This window comes from Syngnathus floridae, chromosome 20 (assembly GCF_059516105.1).
Source record: "Syngnathus floridae isolate MCC-2025c chromosome 20, RoL_Sflo_1.0, whole genome shotgun sequence".
NCBI classification, from domain to species: domain Eukaryota; kingdom Metazoa; phylum Chordata; class Actinopteri; order Syngnathiformes; family Syngnathidae; genus Syngnathus; species Syngnathus floridae.
The window spans coordinates 995,743-1,016,923 of NC_142432.1; the positions used below are offsets into that span (position 1 = coordinate 995,743).

At 44.9% G+C, this 21,181-nt stretch overlaps 2 protein-coding genes and 1 long non-coding RNA gene across 9 annotated transcripts in view; 2 read left to right on the forward strand and 1 right to left on the reverse strand.

Annotated features, from left to right (window-relative positions):
• Window positions 1-185: 185 nt before the first annotated feature.
• Window positions 186-8,015, forward strand: LOC148380642 (uncharacterized). Of its 3 annotated transcripts, none has more exons than XM_088362952.1 (8): window positions 186-409; window positions 980-1,150; window positions 2,023-2,120; window positions 2,232-2,376; window positions 5,389-5,538; window positions 5,889-6,004; window positions 6,105-6,213; window positions 7,898-8,015. In XM_088362952.1, the coding sequence occupies exons 1-7, from the start codon at window positions 307-309 to the stop codon at window positions 6,210-6,212; spliced, it is 891 nt and encodes a 296-aa protein (XP_088219078.1). In that variant the 5' UTR covers window positions 186-306; the 3' UTR covers window position 6,213; window positions 7,898-8,015. The 3 variants fall into 3 exon arrangements, with proteins under 3 accessions (XP_088219078.1, XP_088219079.1, XP_088219076.1); XM_088362953.1 differs by lacking the exon at window positions 7,898-8,015 and adding an exon at window positions 6,679-6,757; XM_088362950.1 differs by lacking the exon at window positions 7,898-8,015 and having other exon boundaries at window positions 6,105-6,389.
• LOC148380643 (uncharacterized) lies at window positions 5,315-8,468 on the reverse strand. The gene is made up of 3 exons (XR_015854578.1): window positions 8,075-8,468; window positions 5,659-5,764; window positions 5,315-5,564 (listed from the first exon to the last, which is right to left on the reverse strand). It is a non-coding gene; the product is annotated as an uncharacterized LOC148380643 (long non-coding RNA).
• The window catches only part of bmp6 (bone morphogenetic protein 6), a 28,396-nt gene continuing 15,183 nt past the window's right edge, over window positions 7,969-21,181 (forward strand). For all 5 annotated transcript variants that reach the window (XR_015854575.1, XR_015854577.1, XR_015854576.1 and 2 more), the window contains exons 1-3: window positions 7,969-8,401; window positions 19,244-19,436; window positions 20,996-21,144. Coding sequence is in view for 2 of the 5 variants with exons in the window: in XM_088362949.1 (XP_088219075.1) it covers window positions 7,969-8,401; window positions 19,244-19,436; window positions 20,996-21,144 (775 nt within the window). In the remaining 3 variants the exon portion in view is untranslated. The remainder of the gene's footprint in view (window positions 8,402-19,243; window positions 19,437-20,995; window positions 21,145-21,181) is intronic.

Below are 21,181 nucleotides of genomic sequence, written 5' to 3' on the forward strand. Positions count from 1 at the left end.
CAAATGAAACATGACCTATTAAAAACGGGGTTAAAAAAATCAAAATGAACAGAAATGTCCAAACAAGAGACAAAATGTTAAAAGGGTTTTATTCCTTTTCAAAGTTCTAAATTGTCCAATGAACAATGTTCGACGTGAGAGAAAAGGAACTTTCGTCTCATTACCATAATTTCCATAGGGACTCGTGAATGTGTTACACACTCACCGGCGCAGCTGACGTCAAAATCATTTAAAGTAGTGCCTTTTAATTTTACAGGGATTGTTTTCATTCAAAGTTGTACTTATTCTTCTGTAAGGCATTTAACAATGTATCTAACATTTGTTCGAACGAGTGTGTATCGAAATAGCCTGACTAGTCTGCCAATCAAACACCTGGCGGCAGTAAAGTTCTTCTGCAGCACAACGCAAGGTACAATATGTTCTGATAACCATTGCTATTCCATCTGTATCAGGTTTTTTTTTTGGGGGGGGGGGGTCCGATCTGTGCTCCAGCCCTCCCGCCGCACGTCCCTGAAACATGCATGTTGAAATCATCAGGCTGTCATGCCATTTCCACATGCAAAGGAGAGGGAAAAAGTTTTGATTGTTTTTTTTCATTTCTGTGACAGCTATCATTTGAAATCCTCTGAATGAAGATAAAGCTCACCCAGTTTGTGATCAATTAAGCAGTTCGAGTAGTGAAAAGAGATTTCTGAAATTTACAATTATGCATGTCAAAGTTTCCATCCATTCATTTCCATCCGTCTGTGTGTGTTCCCCACCTACTTGACCTTTGTGAGGAAAAGCGGTTCAGATAATGGATGGATTAACATTTATATTGTGGTTTTAGAAAAGTCACCAATAACTACGAATGCCCCAATTGATCCATACGCAACCGTACAACAAATAAATTCCGCTTTCAGTTTCAGATTTACAGGAGGTAAATTTGTGATCCATGTGAAGAAAATGTAAGATATCCTTCTCGATCCTCTGTCATCAGCCGCAGGACAAACTGTGGTGTCGGAGCGCAGGGGGCCTGTGGTTAGTGTGGCCATAAACCGTCCTGAGGTGCGGAATGCGGTCAACCAGGAGACAGCGAGGCATCTGCTGAGGGAGCTGGAGGCCTTTGAGCGTGAGCCGGCCTTAAGTGTGGCTGTTCTGCACGGCATAGGTAAGATTCATAAGGATGTTTGTATATGCACAACTTGTTTCAGGCATCCATTTCCAGTCGTAGGTAGATATATCCAATTATAATAAAGCTAAGCCGAGGCACATGGAAAGCTTTTTGTGCACATGTGCTGCTGCGCCGTTAGATGTCGCTGCACTAAAGGCATCAGCACGCCTGGAAAGCCTAAAAATAAAAGCCATCACATCCACAATGCTTTCAACCTGGAGCAACTGTCTGCACCATGAAGTGGCCTCAAGAGAGACAGCATTTTGGCAACTAAGAGAAATATAAGCTACTTTTAGATGGTTCAACAGGCAGTCCACAGAATATAGCTGGTCTCGCCGTCTGTAATGGGATTTTAATAGCCATGACGGACGGTTAGTATTTCAGCGGGTTGTATCAGAAGGACTGACCTTCGGGGGGTGATTAACAGCCTGTCTGTGTTATGGGATGACAAGCAAGGAGACTCCACTCTGGATGTTGTGCTTTCAAAACATAAGGAATCCATTTTGTTCAAATTAGCACCAATAGTTTTCATTGCCTTCATTAAAAAAAAAAAAAAGAAAAAATCTGAATGATTGCTCCCTGCAGGTTCTCAGTATTCTATTCAAAGTGTCAGAGCTCAGATTTCTGTGTGTTTGCGGTCAGGTCCAATCCAAACGTCAAGCCACTGCAGTTAAGCTCAACTGATGACCATCTACTCGGAATGTTTTACATTTCTTGTATGCGGTCGGACAGCACCAAAAAAAAAATCAACCGGAAGACAATGTAACAGCTAAACCCAAAGCAAAATTCTATCCAAATTGCAGATCACAGATATTCCCCTTTGACTTAACAGCTGCCACACTTTCTAATTTTGTGGTCTCTCTTTGCAGGAGGAAATTTCTGCGCTGGGTATGATCTGAAAGAACTGGCCAATCGCACAGCCTCACTCAAATTGGAGCAAGATGTCACCAAAGGTCCCGGGCCGATGGTGAGGAACTAAGGCTCTGTGCGTACTATTGTATATCCAACCTAATAAAACTAGTCATCCTAATCATCCTTTAAAGATGTTTGATTAACTAACATGTGGTTTTCCTGGCAGGGTCCCTCCCGTTTACAGTTGTCCAAGCCCCTCATAGCAGCGGTCAGTGGATTTGCCGTGGCTGGAGGACTGGAACTGGCTCTGCTAGCTGACCTACGAGTGGTGGAGGAGAGTGCCGTCATGGGGGTCTTTTGCCGCAGGTTTGGTATGTGCCAGGTTAGAGTAGTCCGTTTTTTCTTTGTCTTATGAGGAGTCTGAAAAGCGAAGCTGCACGAAGGAGGCCTCGACGTCATCCGCGGTGTCATTCCAGGAACGGCTCATTGTTTCTATTTTTCGTCCGGGTCGCCGCGTTATCTCCCCAGCTCCGGTCGTGTGTCATATGCGCTGGAAACACGGTGACCGCCTGACCTCGTCGATAAGTAGAGGAGGAAGCCACTGAATGCAAGGCCAAACAAGGGCTTTTATTGATGTTGCGCCACTTCCTCGCAAACAAGCGGCCCTCTCATTCCGAGTGGCTCCTGTTAGCATCTCTCATTGATGTGCCTAAAATAAAAGTAGGGTGTGGATAAATAAAAGTGCTGTTCAATAATTTACTGGCAGCTTTTGATTTTGAGTGTAAACACCAAAGCGGCCTGTAATTTTAGCCGAGAGTGTTGTGGCCGTCGTGCCCTTGTCTGCCCTTCTGTGCATTCTCTCAGCCTACTTATATCAATCAAAAACATCATGTCTTTTTTGCCCACTACACAGTCGTCAAATCTATAGCAAAGTCTTTAATTAGTGGACGTGCGCCGCCATATTGGCTCACTTAAGCGAATGTTCAAAATCTGAAATCCTTTGGTCCTGACGTATTGAGCAAATGAATGCAAAGCGTGCCTTAGCTCTATCACAGATCTTGGTAACAAATGCTAAAATCAGCATTTAAATGAGACACAGCGTGATTTCAACCAGAGTCTGGCGAGTGGCTATCAAGTGTGCTGTTTTTAATTTTTTTTTTTTTATCATTTGTAGGTTTTCACCAAATAATGTCAAAGACCTATTATTAAGACACATTTTAATTTGCGACCAAATATATCAACCCGCAATCCCCAAAAAACAAAACCAAACTTCCCTGCCTATTTTTAGCAAAGCCAATGTTATTTAAAGACACAGTGTCCTTATGATAATTTTCTTTTAATGGTAGTTACTGTTTTTGGGCCGGATACAGATGGCACTAGCTGCAGGGAATCCCTGATTAAAAAAAAAAAAACTTGACTCTGATGTGGGCCAATAGCAAGCTGTCCGGCACTTGATTGCCTGACCCGTCTTGCGGCTGGCTTCCTTTCTACTGGGGGGAAATGAGAAGGAGATGCTTGTGTCAGTCACAGTTGTGGTGTCTGCTACTTGAGAATTTCTCGAGAGCTGAAATTGAAACCGCTGTGCACGTTTGCGTGATTCCTGAAGTTATTTCTGACATACTTGATGTTCAAGGACTTGCTAAAATGGCAAGCGCTAAATGAGGGTGTTGTTGGAGCTCTTTACAGCGCACCTGACCCCAGCTGACCCGCAGCCTGCCTCTGCCTCTGCCTCTGCTCCCTCCTTCTGTCTTACCTCCGAACTAGCGCTTACTTTAGATGTAAGCCATATGTTACTAGGATGGAAGAACACGCACGGCGTGCAGAGCTGATGTCATTTTGACCCATCCAAAACGCGTGCTACGATGCGACTTCACATGGACATAGTCCAGTCATTGCATCATGTCACTTCAAAACCAGTCGTTGTTGTTGTTGAGGTGGTGTTTTCAAATGAAGATTCGCTGGAAGCTATCATTCATTGTGGTCCCTTCGCATTGTGAGATGTTTTTTTTTTTTTTTTTTTTTAAACTTTGATGTGGTTGAGGATGCCAGCAGGACCAGCAGCAAAGCGTGCATCCCGTTTCTCATTGTGTTTTTTACAGTCTGCTGCTGCTTCCGCTGAGTGTGGTCTCCACTGGTGGGCCCCCAAAAATGAAAAAATATGTTTTTTTTTATTGACCATGTCCAGTCGGTGGGAATTGACTGGACTGTTTCTTACACGAACCAATTAAAGATGAAGACAATACATACAGAAGTGGAATACAAATCTGAAATTCTGAAATATGGCAAAAAGAGAAACTTTGAACAAAAAACTTTGGAACAAAACCAACAACCACACTAAAAGAACAAGTATTTGAAAGCTGTCAATACATAAATGGGATCTCCAATGAGTGCCATTCAAGCAAAAAAAATCCACAGAAGTACTTTGAAATGCGGTGACGAGAATCCAAAGGTCGGAGCGGTGCCAGATTCTCTTTTGTTAGCACCATTGGCAAGGCTGATGAATTTCAAACAACATCAAGGCCACCCTGACGTTTGTGGACAAAAAGCGTACATCTGATAACATTCCTGCAAAGATGAGCTTATCAGTAAGGCCAGGGAGGGAGGTTGAAGGCTTGTTGAGGGCTGGAGGTGCCGTGGATAAGGTTAAGAGGGATCCTTCCGCTTGCTGATAGCCATGGTGCCTGCCTGCCTGCCTGCCTGCCAACAGCTGCACCAGACCTGCCTGACCGTTTTATCTCCATAGCCGCCGCTGCTGCTGCAAGTGTGTGTTGTGCTTCCCACCATTTCCCAACGCTTGTGGCGTATATATGTATGTATAGGATCACCGTTTTTCATGGAGGCGGGGTGATGATTCGGGGTTATGAAAACACGCTTGGCACATGTGCTCTCAATAAGAAACGGCTTTGACTCACCGAGGTATTGAGCTATGGAAGCGGGCAACTTTTCTCATGTGTGTGTGTGTGTGTTCGTTCCACTTCCAGCTGGTACTATTTAAATATTCGGAAACATGCCAAAAGTGTAGCACACCTTGCGCTGTAATATTCCCCACCTCCACTCTCTTCCTCTTGGTCTCTGCTGGAGACAGGAACATTACAAATGTGTCCAGGGGGACTCAAAACAGCAACAACAAAAAAAAGAAAGAAAGCAGAGACGCTGTTAAAGTGCGCAGTAAGTTTCGAATTATATTACCTTGACAGCAGTAAGCGCAATTACTGCCATTATGTATGCACCATTTCTGGCCCCATTCAAGCTGACGCAAAAGATTTAATTCAGCTTTTTTTTGGACAGACATTTATTTGTCAATCAAATACAATTCAAAATAGACCTTTGAAGGCACGCACACATTGTATTGCACAGCTTAACCCGGTCTTTTGTTCTTGCAGGAGTTCCACTGATTGATGGCGGCACCGTGAGACTCCCGCGGCTCATCGGTCTGTCCAGAGCTCTGGACCTGATTTTGACCGGGCGGCCCGTCGGAGCACAGGAAGCTCTCGCGTATGGACTGGCCAACAGGGTTGTCCCAGACGGACAAGGTAGGCATACGGTCCGGCCCGGCTCACTTATTAGGAATACAGAGAAGAACACAGACAGGGAGGGCACGGCTGAGCAAAATACATTCATGCGACCTTTCCCAAGCCTTCCTGTATACATACACGCACATGTCGGACATGAAACATCAATTGCGAGGCGTGGTTTCCTCACATGTGGATGGATGTTCTCTCTTGTGGTGTGGATTTGGCTCCAAGCTCAGCACAGCAACTGAGATGCACATTGAAGACATTTTTGTAGGAGAAAGGAAATGAGTCGAGGTGGTCAGCGTCTATCGCCTGCCCGCATGTCAGGTGTGTGTGTGTGTGTGTGTGTGTGTGTGTGGCAAGCACAGGATTGCAGGCGGCCCTGCAGTTAGCCAAGCAGATCAGTTCCTTCCCGCAAGAGTGCATGAGGGCCGATCGATCCTCGGCCATCTACAGCTGCTACGACGCGGCCTCCGTCACACAGGTCCGCCGTTCATTTATATATTTCTTGAAGAAAATGACACTTCACACCATTTAATCTCACAGAATTCTACTTTCCGAGTGACTTTTTATTGCTCTTCCAGGCGATGCAGTATGAGATTGATCACGGGGCACCAGTCATCTTGTCAGAAGCTGTTGCTGGGGCAATTCAATTTACTACTGGAACTGGGAGAGGAGGAAACTTTTCTTAAGGTGCCTACAATATTTATTTTCTCACAGAGTTCATGACTTGAGAGTGACGTCCAAATAGGCTAGATGAGAGATTCTGCTTCGTAGAAAAAACAAAGATGTCAAGTCAAAAGGTTAAGGACCGATAAAAGTATTTTTAATACAAATAAATGTATCCTGAATGTTGGTTTATGACAAGATCATAATGTGCATCTTATTCAAATATATATTTTAAAACCACTTCTTGCGCAATCTGCCCGTATTTGATTGAATCAAAATGAATCATGCTTGTTATTAGGATGTCATTTCTCAAACTCAATTCAACTTCTCAGACCATATTTACTGAAATTCACATGATCACATGGCTGACATTCATTGTGCTTTGAGAATGTTCAGTCAAAAAGACCCCAATATATGTGAGTGTGAGTCTGTGTGTGTGTGAGAGGATATGCGGTAGCTTTGATGTTAGTTGTCACTCCTCACACATAGATAAGATAGACTCCGAGCAGCAGTAGCGGAGACGCAGAGATCCGGACACCTTTTGGAGCTTATCAGTAGGACCATCAAAATCTGATGTGGCAGCGTGAAGACATAACACAGCTTTGGGTAAAAGCAATGAGGGAGGGAGGGAGGGAGGAGGGAAAGAATTAGGCAAAGCTTTGAAAGAACATCTTTTTCTCACCATGCAGGTTTGGGTGGGACTTTAAAAAAATCAGTATTTTCATACATATTCAGTCAACTTCATTTTTTAGATTTGTGATGTGGGCAAAATATCTGAATCTAGCACATTGCAAAAACAACAATAAACCTATTGTTAGTTTACTTTGTAGTGTAGGAAAATCCATCTGTTGCATTGAATCACATTGACATTCGACGTGCAGGTGGATTGAATGTTGAAGCTGTTTTGATCGTGGTCGTTAGGGGTCGCGCCTCAACTAGGGAACATTTATTCTGCTTTGCGCTACGTGCGCGAAAGCCTTCATTTGCAGCTGTGCAATAGTTATTCACTTGGTATTTGGAAACTTTCTCTTAAATAGTCTCTTCAAACGGGAACGTTTTTACGCAATTGTTTTATTTGGGAAAACACCTGTAGCTTGAGCAGCTGGAGTTGCGTCACATTTCTCCTCCTCATCATCATCTGAAGCGTATGAAGATGCTGTCAAGAGTGTTTACATGGCGTTCGAGGCACAAATATGAGAATGTTCTACTTTTGGCTGAAAGAGCTCCACCTCTCCACAAGTGCGCATGGATCCGAGCGAGTGGGCGGATTCAGGACACACAAATGAGAGGATATTCTTGAGTGCAACCTGTCAGACTGCGTGAGGAGGTGGTGGAGGTGGAGGTGACCCATTTGGCTCTTTTGTCCATGCGCAACTTTTGCCCACTTTGAAGGAGTCCAGCCGTCCGCACCGCGCGACATGGCTTGATCCCGAGGAGTTCTTTCAAATGCGAGCGTGGTTGTGTTGTGAGCCACTCACAGAGACAGACGCCTGGCCACAATTGTATTCACATGCTGCACTTTGTCCCGAGGCTGGACAGGACGCAATGACAAAGGCGTTTTTTTCCCCCCTTTTCTTCATGGGGACATTTCAAATGGCTTGACGCAAGAGTGCGCCGCTGTTTCTGAGCGTTGAACCGGCGCCTTCATATCAACTTTCAGTCGTCTTTTATCATTTTTTTCCCCTTTCTTTGTTTTGTTGAGTTGCAGCCTTTGGACAAGGCGACTGACGCGCTCGCTCGCTCGCTCACTCAGCCCCGAGAGCGCAGTGGGACAACACCATGACCCTCGGTTGGCTTGCCTTGGTCGGATTGTGCTTGGGAGCCTATTACTGCACCTCCCCGGCGGCGGCGGCGGCGGCGGCGGCAGCGGGGAACCACTACTCACTGGACGGGAGCGGCCAAGTGCACCAAGGCTTCATCCAGCGGCGCCTCAGGACGCACGAGAGGAGGGAGATGCAGAAGGAGATCCTCTCCATCCTGGGTCTTCCGCACAGACCCAGGCCGCATCTTTCCCACGCCAAGTACAACTCGGCACCGCTCTTCATGTTGGACCTGTACAACACCATCTCCAGCGGGGGGGACACGAGCCGAGCGGACGGCGCGTCGGAGCTCTACGAGCCCATGAGGACCACGCGGAGCCCGCCGCTGGCCACCTTTCAAGAAGCGGCTTTCCTCAACGACGCTGACATGGTGATGAGCTTCGTTAATTTGGGTGAGTCATTTCTACTTGTGCGTGCGTGCGTCATGGTGCGTCAGCGCGAGTCCAAATGGGAACAGGTGCTTTGGGGAGACTTTTAGATGTGAGGGCAAACATCACATTGAAGCCATTTTTTACATTGTGTTTTTTTATGATGCCAAGCCAGCGAGTGAGCTCAGCCTTTCATTTGCTTAATCGCACACATGACTTAAAAGCTCTTCCATTAGCAGCGGCAGTGTTTACTTGGGGACTCCAAACAGAGCGTCAGAGGATAAACAGACTCAAGGAGGAGTGATTGTCCTACTCTTTGCAATCTTCTTCAATAAGAATCAAGAGCAGCCGTTTTTCTGCTTTATTATTAGTGTAAGGATGTTGCAGCACGATGTGGAGTCATGATCCAAACCAGATCTTCCTTCTGCTCTGCTGCTTTCAATTCCAATAGGTCCAGCAGTGGCGATGGCGTGGTTGTCTGTGGTTTATTATTCCAGTACTGTGTCAGTGTGGGCTTCCGTGCTGTTTCACATCTGGCCTTCCAGTTTTGATTAATCTCAATCCGAGCCTCTTTTGACAACGGCCTCTGATTTTTCGCCATCCTCGGCGATTTAGAAGGCACAGCTACCAAAATGGATTGTAATTAAAACTGCATAGGAAAATGACTATTGTGTGTCTTTCTCAATTAAGACGCTGTATCATGTAGAGTATGTAGTACAAATACAATTTTGGTAGGCCCCAAAAGTCTGGATGTCATTTGTAGCACAAATTAAATTAGAATCAAGACAAATGAAAGGAAGAAAGTCAAGGAAGACAAATGTCTGAAATAATTCGAGGATTTATACAACTGGATGAATAAACACAGCTCACACAAGGGCCTTGTTTCCCAAATGGTGCTCATCAAACAGGACCCATAAAGCACCTAGTAAAACCAAATCAAAGCCAATTCAAAAGACAACATTGATCTGATTAAAAGGTGGACTCATCGCACGCTATTAAGATTATTTGCTGACCCCTTAGTGACGTCTCCAAACAAATTATTTTTGGCCATTCTACGCTGCTTATTTCCATTTTCTTATCATTTTATATTCTTATGTGCTCCTACTGTCCACTTTTTTCCTTCTGGCATAACTGTGCTTGGATAAGTTTGGTACTGAACAATGCGTGTGTGTGAAGTCAAGACTTTTAAATGAAACCTTGTAATGATGACTTTAGCAGCTCACTGCAACAGTAGTGCAAAAGAGAGCGAGAGCTTATTTTCGGATCTATTCTCATGAGGCACGGACCAATGCGGTAGCTGCTGCATGAGGTCCAATGGACTTACTGTATGACAGTGTGCATGAGTCATGTAAGGCCCTGGTCACTTGTTCACCTCAGCTTTCATCACGCAGTCACCATGTCGTACCAAGTAGTGGAAAAACACCTAATTGGGGACCAGAAGCACATTTTCCACTTTCATCTTCATTCCTAGAATAGCACATTCATGGTTGTTTAGCTAGTGGCCGTCCCGGGCCGGGCCGGGCCGTCCCGGGCCGTCCCGCTTTCCGGCCAAGCTGTGTGACTCACGTTGTGCGGCTCCTGACGTGTCTCAATGTGGTGAGCGCACAAAATAAGACTTGCCTGGACTTGTTTGCTGTGATGTCCATTCTGTTTTCTTGTGGCTTACGCAGACAAACACACACACACAGACAGACTTGGAACATGAAGTCACCGTTTTATTGCTTCCTCTCTCGTGGAAAATATGAGCATCTTTTCATGGCTGCAACTGTCTGTGTTGTTGATCCTTCTGTTAAATTTAGTTTGGATGTGAGAACAACTTCCCAGAGAGCTTTTAGGTGGTCAAGGTTGTGTTTTGCGCTGTTGGAATAATTAAAAAGGATAGAACTGTTTTTTTTTCCCTTTCTTCCCGAGTTCTGTTTTTATGGAAATATCAGTGGCCCATCCGAATTTGTGACCCGTGGCTTCTGTGCGAATGTGTTTCTGAGTTTGACAGCAAAAGAGAAGAATTTCAAGGAGGCGCTGTCATAAATTCTGACCGCTGTTTTCCAAGCTGCGGGTGGGGGGGTGTATTTGTGTCCAGATGAAAGTGAAGGGGACAAATATTTTCAAATTCATGATACGGAAACCGACGTCAATCATATCCTTCTGTTTTGATGTCCGCCTCTCAGACGTAGCCAAACATCGGCAAACCAGTATAATAGACCCGGCAAGTAAATATTGTTTTGTTAAATGTAGTTCTTTGAACTCCCAAAATGTGGCGAGAAATAAATGAAGCCGGCGGCACGGTTTACCTCGCAGTCCCGGATTTGAATCTGCGCTCAGGCCCACCTGTGCCAGACCGCAGAGACCATGAAAAGCAAACACAATCCATCATTGCTCACTCAATTAATACGTAGTGACAACAAATATGCGAAGCCGCAGATAGGAGCTAGAATAGGAAATGTGCTATTCCTATCGGGTCTGGTTTTTGTGGTAGGGATGCATAGAACCTGCTTTGGTTTCATGGCTCAGCCAAAAAGAACTCCAAATGTTCTCCTGTTGTCATTCACATTTAACCCTGATGGCAGTGGAACAACCTGGAGAGCACAAACATAAATTAGCCGAGGAAAGACAACTTTGAAACGTTCAATGGGGATCGTCAGTGAATATAAGTTAGGGCCTCTAATTTCCGACAATTGTGTTGTCTGGAAAATGAACTTCTAAACTACAGATAAGCCTCGATATTTATTGAGACCCAATATGTGTTAAATTCTCCATTTCCAACTGCATTACAGCCAGGAAAAAGGAAGATCCAATCTGAATAGTATGAAACAATACTATTTCTATTCAATGCAAGTTCACTGAGTAGTACTCTTATTTTAGTTGCTTCGTGATGACCACAGCCCACAATTGATGGCTTTCGCGGCAAAGTGTCCCGGTAAATGGCATCGAATTGTGGAGGGGAGGAAAGAAAAAAATGCACCATTGTCCACAGGAGAGTGCCAAAGAGACTCCCGAATATTGTGTGAATGAGTCCCAGTTCTTAAACATCATTTCAAATCAATGTTACAACTCCCATGCATCAATTGGACTTGACTCTCATTGTGTTAGGAAACTTTGGCTGTTGTTCTTGACACTCATGAGTCTTTTTCTTTTCACTGGCCCCTGCACAGGATTGCATAGCAGCACTTGACTTGTAACAAGCTCTCTTACCTAAGTCAATAAGCAAGACCTCCACTGCCTTATCTTCTGAACATTTCATGGTAAACAAGCCAGAAAGCTTTGAAGGAGATCAAGCCTCGCTGAGCGCGCTGAACTTTTGCACGTCTTATGAAGCCCGGCTGCGTATAAGCTGGTCATCTCAAGTCACGTAAAGCACCTCCTCCTCCAATCAAATCATTAGTCGGCTTCTGTCAAAGAGTGGATTGTTTGATGCAGAAAAGCAGCTTTCAATGCTCTTGAAACGCTTCCTGCAGAAAAGCCTTAAGACTGGAACAGAAGACCACCCGTCACGTCAGCTCAACTTAGCTTTAGCCAGAGGTTAAAAGAGGAATGCAATACTTAGAGGAAATAAAAGCTTTTGGCCAGCAAAGCCCCTTTTAAATCAGCCAGGGGGGGAAAAAAAAAAAAAAGCCTTAATGAACAACGAGCCGCTGTTTGTTTTGACTCTCTGGATCATCAGATATGATTTTGTCATTACAAATGGACTCAGTGTTTGAATAGTGGCTCGGCATATACAAATAATTCTTGGTATTGAATTCATCCTGCGTTCCACTTTTCTTTGGGTTGTTTTACTTCTTTGGATTGCTTCAAAAACTCTGAGAAACAAACAGCCCTAAGAAGAAGCAACTTAAGCTTTAATGAATAACTAGAAAATTGGACAAATTTGAGCAGGCTTGTCAAAATAAATGAACGTGCTTGAAATAAATGAAAGGGTGAATGATGACGAGTCATCACAGCCAACGGCGGGCATATTTGAGCCACCCTGATACTATCTATCTATCTCTGTATCTCCCCCTTCCTCTCACGCCATAAGTCTCCTACTTAACAAGATGCCACTTGCGATGATCCATCCCTCTTCACATCTTCTTTTTGGGACATTCCAGCTCGGAGTGAGACGTGACACCCTCCCAGCCGCTAACAATGGATTGAAGAGAGCTGATAACCCCAGCGGAACATCTGATTAAGGCCCGCTTCTGCTGTTGCCGCTGCTGCTGCTGCTGTTTATCAGTCGTCTGCGTATGTGCAGGCATGGAGGAATTTGCGAGGCTTCACCTTCCCCCTGCTTCTTTTTCTCTCCATTTCCCTTGGTTTGCGGCGTCCGTCGTCCGTGTTCCGCTTTGATGAGCAACACCTGCTTCGCGCGACGTTAAACGGCTCATCGACAGCGTATCAAAATGACAGCCTGCCTCCTCTGGGTGCACGATGATCGATTCCCTTTTGGCTTCAGCGTGGTGCATGGTGGATGTTACAAATAGTGTCTGCAAGGCGTTTTCTCCCCTCTTCTTTGCTCTGGCAGGAACATGCATTTTTAATTTTTTACAGAAGTGCAAAGTATTTACTTTTGGCAATGAGGCATGTTTACCTTTGTTTTTGTAATACTTCTCAATGATCCATTTGATAACATGTCCAGTGCAGCTGTGAGTCTTATTCAGGCCATATGGCTTTTTGTTCCCGTTTTGACAAATTTGGGTCTCTCCTGGACGTGTCAAAGAATATGCAAAGAAGCGGTTCTGGGAAATTTCACATTTTCTGGTCCCTGCATTTGATTCTAGATTTGCTTTGCTAAATGAACTCAAAATTGCTCACGTGTGATGAGCAAGTCTGTCGATCCGGAGCTTCTGTCCTTTTCGGAGCCTTGGTAATGAGCAATTAGGAAAGGCCTGTCTAGGTGTATCTGGAATTTCTCCCGAGTGTTAAGAAGGCCTGTGAACCATTGAACCTACTACTCCTGGCCGGAGTGGCCTTGTGTGCCGACCGAGTCAACTTCATCCATTCTTGTCATGACCCCCACTGCCAGCAACAACCCGGAGGGAGGCCCCATTGTGGTAACGGAGCTGAGCACGCTATTCAGGAATTAAGCAATCACGGCAAACATTCCGTCTGTCACATTCTTACGTGAAGACTCGGAGAAGCCCAGTGGGATGGAGGGCTATAACATTTCTATTTATTTGTGTCAAAAATGAACAGAGAAGAAAAGGTAGAAAAGACATTTTCCAAGAGGATGCTTACTGATGTGTGTTTGTTCTAGTGGATTTATGCATATTTATGTGAGCGTAAATCTCTGACGCGCACTGACGAGAGAATTCCTTTCACGACTTTGCAGTAAATCCTGCTTTTTATGAATCACTTTGAACGAGGTGTTGATATTATTAGTGGTCCTTTAAAGGCCATCATTTTTAAGACTGCCTTTTCCAGCATACATATATGCATTCTTTTTTTCATCTTTTGGATGAGCTTTTCCATGGACTGGAGCTTAGCAATAATAAGCAGTTGAGAGAAACAAAAAAAAATCAATTCCTAACCAAGTGCCAGTGAGTGATGTTCTAGTGACATGACCTCATTACTCCAGAATTCCTTAGCTTGCTTTTGGCCGATAGGCTCAGTTCACCAAGAGCTGTTTAATTGTGCAAATAGCGCTATCTGGGACAATTGCAAGTGACGACTTGAAAGAACAATACAATTGGAGATCATAGATGATGGGAAAATAACTAAACTGCCGTATTATCCGGCAGAGAGGGAAAATATGCAATAGTAGTCCCAGTACAGAGCCCTGGGGCACGCCATACATCAACTTGCACATTAATATGTGCTTGGGAGACACACTATATTTCACATTATTAGACAAAAGCTGTGTTGTTTTCTAACTTGTTTTGTGATATACGTTTTGGAACATCATCAAACTCCCATCCCTCAGACTGCCACAAGCTGGTGGTCCGTCTAAAAAGGACATGCCTGAAACAACAAGCGTCGCAACGCAGGGAGAGAGAGAAAAAGGCTTCAGTGTGAACTCTGGAGTTCTTGACCCTCCCTTCTTTTCTACCTCGCCGGCCGCTGCCGACAAATTTACGAGCCCTCGGATGACCCTCTCGCTCGGCTTTCCAAACACGATACTGGCAGGAAAACAGTCATAGGCTCATCGGACGGTCGGAAGGAAGAGAAGGGAGGAAGGGATGAGATGAAAAAAGGTAGGCAAAAATTCCAGGAACAATAACAATATTTACAGTGTCAAGCCGAGGAATCTGATTGTACAGTGTTCCTTACTTCAATTTCAATTCCTGTCACCATTGAAAAAACACTTTCACATGATCGTAATTCCTTTTGATTCTAAAGTAGATAAATGCCACTTACTCAGTATGCTTTTTTTTTTTTTTTTTTTTTACAGTTTGCCTTAATGCAGGGTTTCCTCAACTTGTTCAGCTCAAAAACCCAAATTTAGACATGTGGTTCCGTCCTCAAGCACAAACTGACCAAAATACATCATGTACAGTATTTATATACCAGCAATATATGTATTACTGTCAAGATTCTTATGAGCATTACGTAACTTGATTTGAATTTGTAAAAAAACAACAGGAGTCCAAAAGCCTACAGTCACAGTTTCTATTGTAGGGAAACAATGTATTTACAATCAACGGATTCATCAGTGCATCCCAAAAAAAAAAAGGGGGGTGAGCATGGGGTGATATTACATGAGGGGAGAGCAAAAGTGCTGGGAATGGCAGAGAAAATGAGGTGTTCAGAGAGACAGAAAATAATCCCTCTACCTCGTGGCTGTGGAATGCACAGCCACCAATATTTGGACTTCTCCTTTGGAAACAGCTGCTTTCCCCTTTTTCAAAGATATTTTTCCTTATTTATCAGATCCCACGGGAGAGATCCATCTCCCGCCCCTGACGCCGGCTTCCTCCTTCAAATCTGGGAGCACTCCGGCGGAGTCCAAACATGTGTATATACTCGCACGCACACACACACACACACACACACACACACACACACACACACACACACACACACACACACACACACACACACACACACACCCACACACCTGCTGCCCAAGCGCAGACTTGAGTAATACATTACCTGAGCAGGCCTCTTTACTGCCTCTACCGCTGCAGTACACACTGTTAAAATAGTAAGAGAAAAGTTGCAATGGGACGCTTTTATTTGATTTTATTCGATCAATTTATTTTTCCCAATTCCCGTCAACATAACATGCAGCTTGTGACCAACCAACCAACCAACCAACCAGCATCACTGCTGCAAGTGTCTCCCCACATCCCCGGGCAGGCTTGACATGTACCACGAAACAGGAGACGATGTGGAGACGGGCAAAAGGGAGCTGTTGATAGCAAAAGAGCGCAAGAAGCCAAAGCTTAGATCTGCATCTGCTCGCAAAGGCCTAGCAGACGAGCAATTACAGCACATTATCGACCTACTGTCAAGAGCTGCAGACATGTGACAGTAGAAGTGTGCCCCGATCTCTATCCAGGTCTGTTTATCAACACGCGTGCTGGCTGGAATGCAGTACAGTGTCGACAGACACTTCATTAGGGACCCCTGCCAAATCTAATGACATCCATTAGAAGAGCTGAATCATGAATTCTGCCCTTTTTTAGGGTTTTTTGTTGATTGAGTTGGCAAAAGATTAGAAGCAGATCTCTGTAGTGGAATGCTCCACTCACGCAAACTGCTATAAAGTACAACTGCAATCATAAATGCACAAATATATTTTTTGTATTTGATGATAATGTACCTGTATAGGTTGAATGGCACTTAGAGTGAAGCATGTGATGTCTATTTTAACTTGAATCTGAGTGAGAAAATATGCTTCCTATGCCATCTCATGAGGCCTTTTGCAGACATGACCAGGTTTACTTTCATCTCATGTCAGCCCCCACACGTGTTAAACATGAAGTTCTTCCTCGTCTTATTCCAAACAAACCAGCTGAAGACATAAAACACATCAGCTCCTGTCAAGCGCTGGAATGCTCAGACAGAAGAGACGGCCCACACCTGCTCGCTTAATGTCAACGTTTTTTCATGCGCCGGCTGTTACGGGCTCGTTGCAACATTGACATTGATATTAATGCAATGATTACCGATTTCAAGTGGCCTGGCCATTAAGCCAGCTGTCTGTCACCTTAATGTCGGACACGCAGGTTGAAGCTGTTTGCTTTTGGGGCTCGCCAGTCTACAAATGGGCTGAGCTCACTGCCTCATATCCTCGCTCCGGACCAATGCGCCTGCCGGGACCCCGCTTCTCGCATCACTGACCTGTGTGTGTATGTGTGTGTTTTCACTGGTGTGAGCTCACTGCGTATGTTTGTGTTGTATCAACGCTGTGTGCATAGAAACTGTTGCCGCTCCATCCTTTGATGGCAGGTCGGCAGAAAATGGGAGGGAGTCCTTAAAGACACACATGAAGATAATGACGAGTCCCAGCGGCCGTTCATTTTTGCACCCTGGCCTCTGAGCTTCTAGCACCAATTTCCTGACTACAAAGAGCAGAAAGACTCCCAATTGCGGCCAAGCGGAGCAAGTGCTCTCTCATGGAGTTTGGCATGCAGCCGCTTATTTTTCTAGTACAGACTGAAATTCCCTATGAAGTTGCTGACCAAACACCGGACAATATTCATAATGGGTCGATTGCTAGAATAAACCCATTTTATTTAGCAACAGCTTTCTTGGGTTTTTGATTATTATTTGGATTATTTCTGTACACAATATGTCAATGTAATTGGCAATACCTGATACCTCAATTTTTAAAAACATTTTTAATAAGATATAAGATGGAGATGTCTCCACTTCTGACTCCACATAATACCTCCTACTCGCAGCTATCAAGTTCTAGGAATGTTTCCAATTCTTCCGTGATAATGCTGACACTGTTTTCACACCTACACTGAGTTTATCAACAACGTTCCCTGCAATCAAGTCATTACTTTGATTACGAAGGAATATTGCACTCTATCTGTCTATGTCATCCCAAGGCGGGCGGGCCCAAGGTGTTGCCAGCAGTGCTATAAAATCATTTGAAATAGTACTGTGACCTCACACATATGTGTCACAACTCGTCCCCGGTTGCTTTATTATGTTACCGTGGTTTCTGTTGGCGTCGCCCCTCCCCTCCTCTCCTCACCTCACCTGTGTTACCTCACAATCAATATAATCACAGTCACCTGCCTCTCGTTACCTGTCATGTATTTAAGTCGTGTCTGCGTGTCACTCGCTGCCGGATCCTTGTCGGATCCGGCAGCGAGTGTTGATGTCTTCTTGTTTGTCAGTTCTGTTTCGGGTAGCCGGTCTGTCGGTCGGTCCGTTGAGTTATGTTAGTTTGCCGGATGTGGTGATGTTTTGCTTTTTTAACTTGTAACTGTTCTAATGAAAATGAAAGAAGCCACAGCAGTATTTCTTGATTATTAGTATTAGTTTGTCACCCAAGTTTATGTCACTTGGCAAAATGTTGGCATGAGGTCATTGTGGTGGGCATTCCCGGCCTGGCATTCCAACATTTTCAATGTAACTTTTACTCTTTAAACCAAGACCGGTGGAACAAAATGTGACACTGGTTCATTTCGGGCGGTTCCCCACATCGTTAAAGGACTTAACGAGCCTGGCTCGATCGCAGGACTAGATTAGGACTTGTTACCTCATGTTTGGCCTGTGAAAGAAAATAATACGAAAAAAATGTATTCAATGACATGTGAAATACTGACGATGTAATCATAAATATATCACTGATATCAAACCTGAGGCACACGGCCCTCCACATCATTTTATGTGGCTCGCGAAGACAACGTTGTCTGTCCACATCATGAGCCAATACTAAATTTACAAAGTATGCGGAGGATCCTATGAGTATGTGTCAGTCACCTGACAAGATACACTGTGGTATTTAATCATTTTGGAGGTGTTTGTGTTTAGTGCTAGCAAGCAGAGGAGAATGTGGTCCACCAAAGCTGTAAGTGGCATTTAAATGCCAAAGTGTGTGTGGCGACGGTTGCAACGCGAGCAAATTTGGTGTGTGCTTTATTTGCTCACACATGACCTAAAAACGTACTTAATGATACACCCGCGCGTGCCAGATCTTCCTTTCTGGAGTAAAATTGCATTTACAAATCCAAACAATTGTGTGGCTAGTGGCGTCTTCCACGCACCGTTTGCCGCGTACGTAACAATTATGAACCGATGCCCGACTCATGCTGCATGTAAAAAAACTCATTGGGTTGCATAAATCCATCTTTGGTTCCCAGTCCGTCTGCACTTCCAGTCTGCGGTGAGGAAAGTGTAGTCTTCTCAACCTCAGTGCACTCAGTGAAAACAACCAACTCGTGTGTGTGTGCGTGCGTGCGTGTTGGTTGTTTGTCTTGTCGTGAATGATCTGTACAATCAATTAACTTGCATGTGTGTTTTGCAGGATTGAGCACATTCTTGAGGTTTGCTATTTAAGTATCCCTTATTGCGTCTGTCCGTCCGTCCATCACAGTGGCTGCAGGGAGGGAAAGCTTCTTTTCAGACAGGAATTGATCAGCCACAAAGCACGTTATCATTACGACCCTCTTCCTGGGTTTCATTAGTGGTCCCACAATGACTCCCACATATATTTCTATCATGTTGGGAGAATACCTTTTCATGTTTTGGTTGAAAAGAACATGTAAACATGCAATAAGACTTTGATTTTAGCAAAGACTTGCTTTCCCGGGCCATATAAAATTACATGACGGGCCAGATCCGGCCCCCGGGCCTTGAGTTTGACACGCGTGGTGTCAACAAAAGTGAGTGTGCTGCACCCTGTGTCCAAATGTCAGTCCTTGTTGTTTTGTCTTTCTGTGTAAATTCCATCTTGAGGAGTATCCGCTTTGTGTGTTTTCCATCCCACAGTGGAGCACGACCGGGAGCTTTCCCTGCAGCGGCGTCACCACAAAGAGTATAAGTTCAACCTGTCGCAGATCCCCGAGGGCGAAGCGGTCACCGCCGCCGAGTTCCGCCTCTACAAGGAGTGCGTGAGCCGAGCCTTCTGCAACGACACCTTCCTGCTCAAAGTCTACCAAGTGGTCAAGGAGCACCCAGACAGGTACGTAAGGGGAGCTCGTTCGAGTCAACATGCGCTCGGTTTTGACTCAAAACAGGTGCATTTATGAAGAAAGAAATGTGAAATGTTTTCTCTTTCTCATTTTTTCTCAGGCCGTGTTTACAATGTGAACTCAAGCAAAGCCATGTCTCACTGAAATAGCCCCGCTTGAAAATCCTCCTAGCCCAAAACACGTAGACCTAATCCATGGCAAACATTTACATTGCATCTGCAGCACTACATAAACATCCAGGGAGATTTTGAAGTCATATTTGTGTTTGATCAGCCCTGCCTAGTGAAAGCTAATGCCGACATGCTGAGAGTGGTTATGGTATATGCTCGGCGGCCATATTAGGCACAGCGGGGCAACGCAAGGACACTTTCTGCCTCTATTCTTTGACAAGGCCCGCCCTGGTCATGTATATTGAGCTTACATCCCTTTGAGAAGAAAGCAAAATGTTTGGGTGTGGTCCGAAATGGTTCTCCAGCTCAAAGTGATCCATGTGAAGAAGTTCATCTAAAGAGGTTGCCAATGGTGTGTTTGTCTGTGCTGCGCTGCTTTCTATGGGTATCAGGAGCTACTTATTTTCTACATTCCTTTCCCCCTACAATGGGCGGTTTGTACTCGCCAGCCAAGAGGTAAAGCCTTTTATTTTCACAGATATTTGCAGATTAAAGGGCCCAAATAGCACTGTATTATTTTGGGAGTCTTTTTCTTTCACTTCATTTAAGCCTGCTTCGGTATAGTAAAAAAAAAAGACTTATGACCACACTGAAAAGAAATACAGTCGAAGCTACAATTACACACCTAAAGCCGTCTCACTTTCTTGAGACTTTGGACTAATTATTCAATTGTGATTAACACTGCTAGAGGATTAAACCAAGCCAATAGAAGAGGCGATTCCATTTTACTTTTTTTTAAAAGTACAGTATAGCGTATTCTTAATATCAAGGTTTTATTTAACAGATTTAAATAAACAAGAATGGAAATCCACTGATATTTTGTCACATTGTGACGCGACTGAACAATAGCTGCCGCTAAGACTTGTGAATGGGGTTTACTGTCGCCAAAAGCAGCAGCCAGTTGACCCTTGACCTTATTATTCCAGTCCATTTAAGCAGTCAGTCAGTCAGTCACAAAGCGCTTTCACGTGGAGCTCTCCAGCCTGCAGGCGGCTCTGTGCCGGGTGGACTCCGGCCGCCTCGGTGCCAAACGCGTGAACCCAGCCTCACGGGTTGGGTGGGGTGGGGTGGGGTGGGGTGGGGTGGTGCGGGGTGGGGCCCCAAAGCCCATCCACTGGTAATGAGCAATGAAGATGCGGCGCTGATGTGCGTGCGCGCGAATGACTGCAGGGGCATTCTCCAAACACCTGGATGATTGCGGGGCTTTTCATGTGGCTCGGAGAGGCCAGGCCAGGCCCGCCCGTCGGAACCCGCCGTGTCATTACCCGTGTAATGGCAGGACAGGCCCTCTTATCATTCAAACTCAGTTTGCCTCTGCTCTCTTTTCATTAAGTACTTTTCAGTCACTTGACTCGTTTTTCTCTCCTCTCCTCTCGTAGAGAGGCCGATCTTTTCCTGCTGGAGTCTCGCAGGCTGTGGGCACTGGAAGAGGGTTGGTTGGAGTTTGACATCACGGCCACGAGCAACCTGTGGGTGATGAGTCCACTGCATAACCTGGGCCTCCAGATTAGCGTGGAGACCAGCAGCGGTAAGCAATACAACTATGTAGACAAAACATTTATTTA

Bases quoted from the DNA above. Each gene is read 5' to 3' on its own strand.
- LOC148380642 (XM_088362952.1), top strand. From the start codon at position 307: ATGTATCTAACATTTGTTCGAACGAGTGTGTATCGAAATAGCCTGACT. The intron at 1,151-2,022 runs GTAAGATTCATA...CTCTCTTTGCAG, and splicing joins GGCTGTTCTGCACGGCATAG to GAGGAAATTTCTGCGCTGGG. The intron at 2,377-5,388 runs GTATGTGCCAGG...TTGTTCTTGCAG, and splicing joins GGTCTTTTGCCGCAGGTTTG to GAGTTCCACTGATTGATGGC.